The sequence below is a fragment of the Mesoplodon densirostris genome, chromosome 2 (assembly GCF_025265405.1).
Source record: "Mesoplodon densirostris isolate mMesDen1 chromosome 2, mMesDen1 primary haplotype, whole genome shotgun sequence".
NCBI lineage: Eukaryota > Metazoa > Chordata > Mammalia > Artiodactyla > Ziphiidae > Mesoplodon > Mesoplodon densirostris.
Window position 1 is genome coordinate 83,281,930 of NC_082662.1, and position 12,347 is coordinate 83,294,276.

Genomic DNA, 12,347 nt, shown 5'->3' on the forward strand with positions numbered 1-12,347 from the left:
GATGAAGAAATTTAGGTTCAGAGATGTTATATAAATGTTTAGCTCAGGTTGATTCAATTAGTATAATCACATAGTTGCTTTCCTCAGATTGTGTCTTCTCCTCATCTTTTAAAGAGCTAAGTAGATTGTTTCCCTTCTGGACCATTCTTATAGGCCTGATGCTGTTTCAGAGATCCTAGATATCTGCTTACTGTTTTAATTTATATAATAGTTTATGTTCTGATATAAAGGATTCTCCAAGAAATAACTAAAGGCTTGCTTAAAACAACTTTTCTTTAGTTGATTTCCAGCTTTTGAAAATCATAACATGAAAAATTAACATGTAACTAAAATTAGGCATTACTTTCATTGTGGACAGTGCCTTAGAGTAAAAAAAAAAAGGTTACTGACCAAGAAAGGGTTTTTCCCTTAAATATTTAGATTAAGTCATCCTTTTATATACAGAGCACTTCAAAGAACTACCTAATTATTTTGTCATGTAAGAGTTTCATTATGGTAATTTCCATTTGTTATGGATTTAGGGCCTGGGCACTTACAGCTATGTTTTACTTATAGTTATTTTTGTTGATTTTACTGAGTTTACAAAAAAAAATTTTTATCAGTATGACGAAGTGACATTTTATATTACACTCACCTTTCCTAGGAGTTGCATTTTTATTGATGGATGCTAAAAAATGCTTTATGTCTGCTGAAGAAACATTTCTAGCCAAAATTGAGAAGTTTATTAACATTCACCGAAATAGTTTTTTGGTTCTGTCTGCTGCCCTGCATGGGCCTGAGGAATGGAAACTGATGTTCAGGATTCAGCAGAGGTATGGACAACAGCACTACAGACCTATTTCCCTGAAATTATTTTATTTTTATTTTTATTTTTTGCGGTACGTGGGCCTCTCATTGTTGTGGCCTCTCCCGCTGCGGAGCACAGGCTCCGGATGCGCAGGCCCAGCGGCCATGGCTCACGGGCCCAGCCGCTCCGCGGCATGTGGGATCTTCCTGGACCGGGGCACGAACCCGTGTCCCCTGCATCAACAGGCGGACTCTCAACCACTGCGCCACTAGGGAAGCCCCTGAAATTATTTTATTTACTTCAGTTCTGAATTATATTAGGCAAGCGAATTATGTTTTGCCAAAAGGTAAACTTTATCATGTTAACCTGTCATATTTAATAAAATGCAGGCCAAATAGCTAGTCTATGAATCAGGGTGACAAGTTTCAGAGTGCATGCTGATTTATGGGATTCCCCAGCAAGACTAAATCAGAAGTGAACACTGTTTAGTCAATTAAGTTCTGGCTGTAAAGCCATATCAAATTCTCTGTGGAATAAGGCAGGCATGAATGAATAAACAAATGGCAAACAATAAGAGGTTTGTCTCTTCTTTCCACTTAAGGTAACAGATGTAAGTCATATGAACTATTTAACTTTTGAGTTTTTTTTTCCAGATTCCTGGGTAGTAACCTACGGATACTTCCAGTACACAACACAATAAATGCTATTAATCTTATGTGCACCATAGCTAAGGTAAGTCACCTGAGGAAAATGACATACAAACATACACACTGATACACTTTAAGGTTCTTGACTTCAAAATGCACACCCTCTTCGGTAGAACTGACAAATATTCTGCTTCTGTTCCCCTCAGAGAAGTTGCTATTTCCGAACACATGCAATTCTTTCCCAAGCCTGAACTTAGCCTCTCAAGTCTTCTCAATTTATTTCCAGTACCAACTACCAGGATAAGTCATTTAGGGCCAAAAGAGCATTTGGCCATATATACACAGTGTTGGCCCTATTAGTTACTTAAATCTTCTTTCAAATTCTAAAGTATAAATATTGGTAGTCATGAACTGTCAGAGTGCATACATACTATCTTATAACTTCACTGGTTATCCACTTTCTTTTCATACTTACTCTCCTCTGTAAAGTGTGCTCCCAACTCCCATAGGCAGAGTTAGGTGTTCCTTACTCTTATACTTGGAACAGATCCCTGTTGAAGCAATTCTTAATAGTATTCTACTTTTTGGCTTGCACGTCTGAAATCTCTTAAAGACAGAGATCAGGTATTTTTCTATTACTCGAATAACCCATACACAGTACTGATTGATGCTTGTTGAATAAATAATGTTAGGTATTTTATGATGTGACCCTGTAAAAATACCTTATTTCTCAAATAATGTTGCATGTTTATATCTTCTTCCAGATCACCTCCAAACCACACACAGATAGCATCTGCTACAGAATGATAACAACTAAAGCTTACATCATTGAGCAAAGTCCAGTTTGGAAAACACTTCAAAAGATAAAACTGAGTAATGATACATTTAACCCAAATTAGATTATCAATTACAAATGTTCTTTTGGAAGAATATTAAAATAAAATACATACAATTAAAAATTATTTTATTTTCAGGAGTTCTGTTACTTCCTTTAATAATGTTCAGAAAAGGGACTTCCCTGGTGGCACAGTGGTTGGGCATCCGTCTGCCAATGCAGGGGATGCGGGTTCAATCCCTGGTCCAGGAAGATCCCATGCCACAGAGCAACTAAGTCCGTGCGCCACAACTATTGAGCCTGCACGCCCTAGAGCCCATGTGCCACAACTACTGAGCCCATGCACCACAAATACTGAAGCCCGCATGCTCTCGGGCCCACGTGCCACAACTGCTGAGCTCACGTGCCCCAACTACTGAGCTCGTGTGCCACAACTACTGAAGCCTGTGTGCACCCAGACTCCGTGCTCTGCAACAAGAGAAGCCACCACAATGAGAAGCCTGCAACGAAGAGTAGCCCCCACTCGCTGCAACTAGAGAAAGCCCACGTGCAGCAATGAAGACCCAATGCAGCCCAAAAAAAAAAAAAATGCAGTATCTGCAAAATGCAATAAAAAGAGGTGTATAAAAAAAAAGTTCAGAAAAAATTGGTACATATATTATAAAACTCAGATGCAGTTTCTTTTTTTTTTTTTTTTTTTTTTGCGGTATGCGGGCCTCTCACTGTTGTGGCCTCCCCCGTTGCGGAGCACAGGCTCCGGACGCGCAGGCTCCGGATGCGCAGGCTCAGTGGCCATGGCTCACGGGCCCAGCCGCTCCGCGGCATATGGGATCCTCCCAGACCGGGGCACGAACCCGTATCCCCTGCATCGGCAGGCGGACTCTCAACCACTTGCGCCACCAGGGAGGCCCAGATGCAGTTTCTTAATGATACAAATTAAGTTGGATGAACAAATATTTAATTGCAAATAAATATACAGCATTTTCTAATTAGCCCCTTAGGTTAAAGGAAAAGTCATATATACTTTTTTATAATACAAGCCAGCCAGTATTTCTAAAATTAATCTTCACAGATGCTTTCACATTGTAACTACTGCTGGAAAGCCAGTGATTGATAGGACTTTGCCCCCTAAGACTCCTGAGGCAGGGAAAAAGAAGGAAATTAAGAGAAGTAGTCAGCTGGTCCAAACTCAAAATTTCTCTCTAAGCTCTCAGCTCTTAGTGGTATGATAACCAGTTTGATACTAGGAGTTCTAAAATGTAACACAGCATCTAACTGGAACATAAAGTGTATCAGTATTTTTATAAACTCACTACAACTGTATGAATGAATAAAGGCAATTCCAGTACATTTTATGAAGTCATAATATAAAATTATTGATTTGTATTGGATTTTCAATAGTAGTATTTAAAATACACATGGGCATTATTTACCATGTAGATATCTTTTTTTTTTTTTTTTTTTGCGGTACGCGGGCCTCTCACTGCTGTGGCCTCTCCTGTTGCGGAGCACAGGCTCTGGACGCGCAGGCGCAGCGGCCGTGGCTCAGGGGTCCAGCCGCTCCGCGGCATGTGGGATGTGGGATCTTCCCGGACCGGGGCACGAACCCGTGTCCCCTGCATCGGCAGGCGGACTCTCAACCACTGCGCCACCAGGGAAGCCCGTAGATATCTTTTTAAAACCAAACAATACTACTGATCCATAATGTGTCATTGCTGAAACGGATAAATGAGAAAAGCTACATTTATTTTCTATCAGTGTGTTTTACAGAAAAGCTTTTATAAAGGTATTAAATAAACATAATGGAAAATATAGTATATTACTAGTTTTTATTTAGGGGATGGAGCTTTCACTTTATCCCATATTTTCCTCAGAGGTAGACTTTGTTTTTATTTCAATGAGTTCTTCTACTCGAGCCAGAACACTTTCAATCAAATCAAATGTGAAAAGAGCTGAATGTAGGACCTGCAATGCCAAGAAAAATTAGTGTTATTAAGGCTGCCTTTAAAGCAAAACAAAGCAAAAAAGAGAAAAGACTTCAGCTGTATGTAGCTTAGGAAAATTTCATATCTACCTTAAGCTGCATTTCAGGAGGCATATTCAGGATATCTTCTCTACCTACAGTTATAGAACAAAGATCTTTAGACTTCTGGACTTCTGTAAGTGAAAAAAAAATCGTGTCACACTTAATCATTAAAACAACTCTCAGATTTCAATAATAAATTTATAAGCTACTTTAATCATTTACTAACTTAAAAATGCCAGTTATTTGTGTAAATTAAGCCTTATTGTTTAATAGCTCAGGGTATGCTAAATCAAGCTATGAACAAAAATATTAAAATTCTGCAACATGTGAATTAATGTTTCTTTAGGTGAATAGTATTTTGGCATGTATAGGATGAATGAAAATTTTAAAACTTTTTTCTTCAATATAAAATCAGAAATATACCTGTCACACTAAAAAAGACAAAATTTTTAGTAATGCCTACAGAAATACCACCATAGTGAAATGGAAAAGACCACAAGATTATTATAATAGAATTGCTGACTTTAAAAAGTAATTCTGGATCTAAGATTCTTTTTCATAATTTGTACAAACTGAGTAGAGGGTGAAGTGGGGGATGGATCCCACAATACTAAAGGAAGTATAGTGACATCCAAACAGAAATACTTGTGATACAATTAGACTCTTAATCAGACCTTGAGGTTTGAAACCAGAATATGCTTCAGTTTGCTTTAAATCTTTGTTAACCCAATTTCAGTGTTAACTGGCATATAGATTTGCCAAGAAACATTGTAATTATAAATAAAATGACTTAGCTATCACAGTTCCCTGTTTGCTCTAAGTTAGACAAGCACAAGATAAAGTTCTTTACTTTGAATATAAATGACAGTTCAAAAAAAATGACTAATTTTTAGACCTAACTGAAAATGAAACTTCACATTACCAACCTTGGCTATTTTTAATTTCTGCTTCATAATGTGCTTTTGACATATTAAGACCTGTATGGAGTGGCTTTAAGAAATTATTCTCAATCTTTTCGAGTTCTGTCCATAATCCAGTCTGTTTGGAAGAATTAATGAAACAATTAGTTATTTGGTTCAAGATGTATTGATTGCCTACTAGTATTAAACATGTGCTGACAGTTGGAGAAACAGAAATGAGTAAGACATGATCCTTGCCTTTCAAGGTAGAGTTGACTGCTTAATAATATTCATTACTATATCTAGTTATTTTATCTAAATACCAATCAAAACAAAAATGAACTTGTTCATACACTCATTACTGTGCCATTTGGATAGCTCCTGGTTTTGAGATCTGTAACTCAGAAGTTTTATCCATGAGAAAATTATTTGAGAATAATCCACACAGTCTGAGACATTTCTCTTTCCTTATAAAACATCCCCACAATGACTCTACCTTATAAGTCCCTTCAACTCTTTATCTTTCAAATGATATTCCTGTCACATGTAGTTCCAGGGGATTCTTCTCCTTCTCTATTGATGGAAACTTTTCTAACACAAAGCTGATACAGACTTTCTTGGGGACCAATATACATGGAGATTTTACCTACCTAGGATAGCCTAGGGTTATTTTGTCATTTGTATTAGAGGTTTTTATTCCAAGAGCATTTCCTCCTATAGTACTAAAGGAAGGGAATCATAAAGTCTTAATTAAAAAAAAAAAGAAAGGAAGGAAGACAAAGAAAATTCATTGGTATTGCTAAGTTTCCAGGCACTTATTACAAAGGAAAGTATCTTAGGCAAAAAAGGGAAACTTAGGAATCCAGTTATCCTTAACTAGAACTGGATCACATGAAAACCTATTTTGTAATGAACTTATTTTGATCCAGGTAGTATATAACATTTAACATATATAGCCCTCCAAAATAAAATCTACACGTCTGTGTTGAATAATTTATAATTTCACTGTCACATATATCCTTTTAATTTAAATCTGTCCTTTCTCATTATTCCTATATTGCTAGGAAAAGTGGAGTTCTTGAGAGGAACTATCAAGAATCCAAAACCTCAAAAATACGCACACTTTTTCACTCAGAATCTATGAACTTAATCTGGGGAAGAATTAAATATGTATGTTATAATGATTCCACTGAAGAGATGTTTATAAAAATATGTTTAAGTAGTGAAAAATTGTAAGTAATGACAATTTTTCACAACAGGAGCAGGGTAAATTGTGGTATATCCACACAATGGAAAACTACACAGCCGTTAAAATAGTGTTCTTCACTACATATTGGTGAGTGGAGAAAAGGTTACAGCATGACTCGTATAATATGATCTTTTTAAAAAAAGAAGTATGTACAGATTTGCTGGTATAAAGCCTAAAAGGGCATACACTATAATGTCAAAAATAAATGATGAGATTTTGATTATTACTTTTCTTTTTTTTGCTTATTTATCCTGATTTTAAACAATGAACCTGTTTTAACTGTATACTTGAAAAAACATTTTTTAATGTTTTTAAACTTCCATTGAAATTATCAGTTTTCTTGTCCTCACATGGAAACGTGGCTTACACATTAGTACAGCAGAAACTTCAACCAGTAGTCACACAGGATGCCAAGCATGTTACTCTACCACATGCACCCACTGCTCTCATTTCTCTTATGTTCCGCTCTCTCTCTCCAGCGTTTTCTTTACCTTTCTCTATCCCGCCCCCACTTTTTAAAACCTTGTTTCCCTTTACCTCTAAGCTTAAAAGTAGAACCCACTACTACTGGCCAATATCACGGATGGCTTTCAAGGCTACAGAGGTTACTGATGACCCTCTACAGATTAAAACACATTCAGACATAAAGAATATAGAGAAAACACCTTTTTCACTCACACCTAGCTTTGTTAAATGTAAACATCCTACCATATTTACTTTACAAAATACATTAGATATGGTTGAAGCCCTCATTATCCAAGAGAAAGCCAGTAACTAAGCTATGTAACATTTTCTAAAACTTGAGGTTTTAGCATTCTTAATTTATACAATATATCACAGTTTTGCATGTTTAAAACTTATACAAATGATATCACAGTGTACATATCCTGTGTTAGCTCCCTTTTGTTCAATCCTATGTTTTTGAGGGTTATTTATGTTATAGCTCTAATCCTTTCATTTTAATTGGTATATAGGCATCCCATTATACTATACCTTTTATCCTGTTACTAGTTTTTTTAGTACTTCAAACAATGCTCACTGAAATTGCTGTGTATGTTTTCCTATTCACATGGAATAAAAGTTTTTCTAGGGTAGCGTTTTTCAAAATATTTTTACCATGGCCCACAGTAAGAAATATAATTTACTTCACAATTCACATTTATTTATATAATTGAAACAAAAGCTTCACATAATGTCCTTTCTATTTATAACATCAAATATAGCCTGGTCCTTTCCTTTTTATATATTATTTTTTAATGTCAGGTATATTGAGGTATCACTTACATACAGTAAAATAAACATTTTTTAGCTGTACAGTTCTGAGTTTTGACAAAGATATATAGTTGTATAACCACCACCACTATAGTTTCATGACCCCAGAAGTTCCCTTGTGCCCCTTTGTAGTCAGTTTTCTTCCCCCACCCCCAGAGAATTACTGGTCTGATTTTTGTTTATATAATTTTTGCCTTTTCCAGAATGTCATATAAATGGAATCACTACTGTGTAGCTCTTTATAGTAGAGTGATATTGTGATTTATAATAAATATATACTGTATTTGGCTCCATCCTGTTCCTGGCAAAGAGCTCCTAAGACTCTTGAATTTCCTAAGTGAAGAACAGTAAAACTGTCTTTTGTTATTTATAACAAGCCCTTTCAGCCATGAATATGACTTTTGGAAAGCCCCTAATAAGAATGGGGGCTGGTTGCCAGAGAAATCAACCATGTGATTAGAGGGTTCCAACTTTCAGCTCCTCTCACCACAAACTCCTGGTAGGAGAGAGGGGCTGGAGACTGAGCTCAGTCACCAATGGCCACTGATTTAATGAATCATGCCTATGTAATGAAGCCTCCATAAAAACTCAGAAGGATGGGGTTCAGAGAGCTTCTGGGTTGGTGAACACGTAGAGGTGCTGGGACAGTAGTTTAGGAGAGGGCATGAAAACTCAGCGCCCCTTCCCTCATACCTTGCCTTATGCATCTCTTCCATCTAGCTGTTCCTGAATTACATCCTTCTATAATAAACCAGTAATCTAGTAAGTAAAATGTTTTTTTGAAGTTCTTTGAACAGCTTTAGCAAATTAATCGAACCTGAGGAAGGGGTCGTGAGAACCTCTGACTGAGAGCCAGTCTGTCAGCAGCACAGATCAATACCTGGACTTATGATTGGTATTGGAAGGGGGCTAATGTTGTGGGACTGAGCCCTTAGCCTGTGTAATCTGATGCTATCTCCAGGTAGAGTGTCAGAAAGGGACTGAATTGTAGGACATCTACTTGGTGTCAAAAAAAATTGCTCGCTATGGGAAAATTGCTACACATTTGGTGACCAGAAGTGTAAAAAATGAAGTGAAGTACTGAGAGTAGAGCAGAAACACTGGAATGTTCTTCCTCTACAGGTAGAAACTGACAAAATTATTCTAAAATTCATATGGAGAAGCAAAGGATCTAGAACAGCCAAAAATTTTTTTAAAGAAAAAAGTTAGCAGACTCACACTACTTGAGTGTAAGACTTACTATAAAGCTACAGTAATCAAGATAGTGTGGCACTAGTGAAAGAAGAGACACAGGTCAATGGAACAGAACAGAATACAAAAGTATACCCACACTTATATGATCGACTGATTTTTGACAAAGGTGCCAAGACAATTCAAGTTAAGTATAGCCTTTTCAACAAATAGAGCTGGAGTTGAAACAAAACCTTAACCCATACTTCTTCACCATATAAAAAATTTACTTGAAGTGGATCATAAACATAAAATCTAAAGCTATAAAACTTCTATTAGAAAATTTGTGACCTTAAGTTAAGCAAAGATTTCTTAGAACCCAAAAAAGCATAAATCATTCAAAAGAACAAAACTGATATGCTGGACTTCATCAGAATTTTAAATTTCTGTTCTTTGAAAAATTCTATTAAGATAATAAAAATACAAGCCACAGACTGGAAGAAAATATTTACAAAAACCATACCTAATAAAGGACATATCCAGAATACAGGGAAAAGTTTCCTTTAAAAAAAGTTGGTCTAAGTTGAAAAAATTTTCTTTCACTCTTACTTAGTAATAGAAATTATTTGAAATCTTATTCCCAAAATGATATATTTAATGTCTTATATTCATTCTTTGGTGTAAATGAAGAACTCAGCTTCACTAATTAATTTTCTTCAGCCAACAGGTTTAACCTAACTACTGATGCAGGATTTTTAAAAGGAAATGTATCTTTTATCAAGCATTTTTCTTGAATGTTTTAAATTTCTCCTTTAGAAAGTAATGATTAAAAGTTTACAAAAGAGAAATGAGATGTAACAATATATCTAATTTTATATTCAGACTGAATTCATTAATAAATTCTATTCAGTAATGTCAGAAACATATATTAGTTAAAGCAATTACATTTAAGCTTTCTTTCTATAACAGGAATGTCTTCTGCAACCGACAGATAAGTTTAACGTACTGAAATATGTAATCATGTCTTCCTGCAGTTTCAGATTTCATTTCTTAGGCATGCCAGAAAATCAGACACATAATGTCAATTTTGCCACTCAATATTATCTTTGAAAATATCTGCCACATAAGATTGCTTTCCAACTAGAAAAACATGAATATTATCCCTGAGTTCTTATGCCCTACTTAGAACTTTCCATAGGAACAATAAATGAATTTTGATATGATACAATGGTCATGCTTAGCTCTAATCATTGAAAAAAGTTTCAAGAGTTTGGTTAATCAGTGAACCTTTAAAATTAACAATTTTCACCACTTTTACAAGATATTTATAATATCCAGAGGGATTTCCTTGGATACCAAAGCTTTTCAAAATAAAATACACTAACTTCAAACAACTTTGGTAGTGCTTCTGACTATTTAAAAAGATAATTGCCCATAGTTCTGCTCTGTTACTTGTCGTTCCTGTAAAAAAATTTCTACTTTAAGTTTTAATGACCCACAATGTGTTTCCAATTCAGTAAATGTAGGTAATCTTTAGGTGTGTGTAAGGTTGAGCTGAAACAACAGAACATCATATTGTTTTGCAAATACCAGATATCAATTTAAGTGTTGCACAATTTATAATAAGTCTCATCAAGAAGCATCATAACTTTTGCATACGTTTTGCAATATAGATTTGATAAAACATCACGTTACCATTAAAACATACTTCTAAATAAATCAATAGACACAATCAAACACTGTATATGCTGGGAAAATAATCTTTCCAGGTCCAAATGAGCCATTTTCTCATTTGCCAAATAATATGCAATTATATACGCTGATAATAAGGTTTCTCTTCTACCTCTACAGAGACTAAAAGAATGTTGGTAACTTTTCATCTTTCAAAACATTAGGGGGCCTCATTCACAAGTTCAGCATGTTGTTTCTAGCTGTCTCTAATTATGAAGGTTTTAAGCTTTCATTTGCAAGAAAAATTATACTTTAGACTATAAGTTTCATTGGGTATTTACTTTTGATGAAACTATCTTAAATAGTCTTAGCTTTAAAGTCTTACACTCATTTTCTTTCTTTTTAGAATGTGGCTCAAATTAAGGCTAAGTTGACTAATTATAGAGTCAATACTTTTTTGAATATTGTCACTCTTTACAGTTTCAGATACAGTTGAATGTGAACATGTTTCTGTATTTTTCACTTATTTTTGTTATTGTCATGAATTTGAAAAAAATAGATCTCCCTCAATAAAAGTACATTGTGAAAATACAGATTAAAATAATTTGCTTGTAAAACTTCACAATTTTACTGACAGCAGGTACAATTTATTTCCCAATTAACTACATACTATGTTACTATAAAGTTAAACTGTACAGTATCATAGCCTTTCTGCTAACTGACCACTAAATACATCGTAAGAGATATTGGTAAGCAACATGCATCTTATTCCTAGCCAATCTGTCATATCCCCTCCACTTTCAAACACTGTTCTTTGCAACTCATCACAAAATTTGCTGCAATATCCATAACTCTAAGAATCGTGTAAGCAACCTGATGTTTCAATTATATTCTATTTCATTTTGTAAAAATTGCCAGTCTGAACCACTAAATTGATTTAATGACTCTCTAATATGCTTGGTTATGACTAGCAATTTGAAGAACACTGCTCTAATTATATAGCTTAGGAGAGAAGTTGCTGAGTTAAGAGTATTTATTCTTCAACTCCACTGGATAATGCTAAATTGCCCAAAAAGGATGATCCACTTTGTTTCATCACTGTGCTGGATCCTAACCTATGCTACCCACCTTTTTTAACATTCGCCATTTTGATGGGTGTGCAGTGGTATCTTACTGCAGTTTTAAGTTACACTTCCATAAACACCAGTGATACTGGGAATCTTCTCTTGTGGTTATTGGCCATTTGGGTTTCCTCTTCTGTGAGCTGCCTTACAATATGTGTATACTTTACCTATTTTGCTGATGTGTGGTCTTTTTCTTCTTGCTTTGTAGTTACTTTTTTGATACTAACTATTGGATGGAGAAAGGAAGACATTTTTTTTCTCTTTTTGTGGCTTTTTCAGTTTGTACACATTTTCTTTTCTTGAATAGGTTTTAGTTTCAATGTTATTAGGTTTATCAATCTACTTTTTTGTGGTTAGTGCTTTTTTACTTAAGGAACCCTTAGGTCACACAGATCTTCTCTTATAATGTGTTCTAAAAATTTCTAAGTCCATTTGCAATGTTAAGTCTTTAATCTGTATGGAATTTTGTTTTGTATATGTGAAATAGGCATCTAATCTCCCCTTCCCCATACATATGACAAATTACCCAGCATCATCTATTGAAGAGTCCTACTCTTCCCTTCCAATTTGTAATGGCATCTCCATTTCAGACAGGAAGTTCAGTGCAATGGTGTAATTAAGAATGTTAGCTCTTGGAGATTGCCCAAGTCCAAAAACTGGCTCCTTC

General features: G+C 35.2%; 2 protein-coding genes across 2 annotated transcripts in view; one reads left to right on the forward strand and one right to left on the reverse strand.

Annotated features, from left to right (window-relative positions):
* C2H1orf146 (chromosome 2 C1orf146 homolog) overlaps positions 1 to 2,333 on the forward strand; it is a 78,977-nt gene extending 76,644 nt beyond the window's left edge. The window contains exons 5-7 of the mRNA XM_060119740.1: positions 644 to 812; positions 1,441 to 1,519; positions 2,199 to 2,333. Of these exons, the coding sequence (XP_059975723.1) occupies positions 644 to 812; positions 1,441 to 1,519; positions 2,199 to 2,333 (383 nt within the window). The remainder of the gene's footprint in view (positions 1 to 643; positions 813 to 1,440; positions 1,520 to 2,198) is intronic.
* A 1,409-nt stretch (positions 2,334 to 3,742) lies between these two features.
* Positions 3,743 to 12,347, reverse strand: part of GLMN (glomulin, FKBP associated protein) — a 44,126-nt gene continuing 35,521 nt past the window's right edge. Inside the window, exons 17-19 of the mRNA XM_060085298.1 lie at positions 5,222 to 5,333; positions 4,344 to 4,426; positions 3,743 to 4,234 (exon numbers count right to left, since the gene is read on the reverse strand). Of these exons, the coding sequence (XP_059941281.1) occupies positions 4,124 to 4,234; positions 4,344 to 4,426; positions 5,222 to 5,333 (306 nt within the window). The 3' untranslated portion in view covers positions 3,743 to 4,123. The remainder of the gene's footprint in view (positions 4,235 to 4,343; positions 4,427 to 5,221; positions 5,334 to 12,347) is intronic.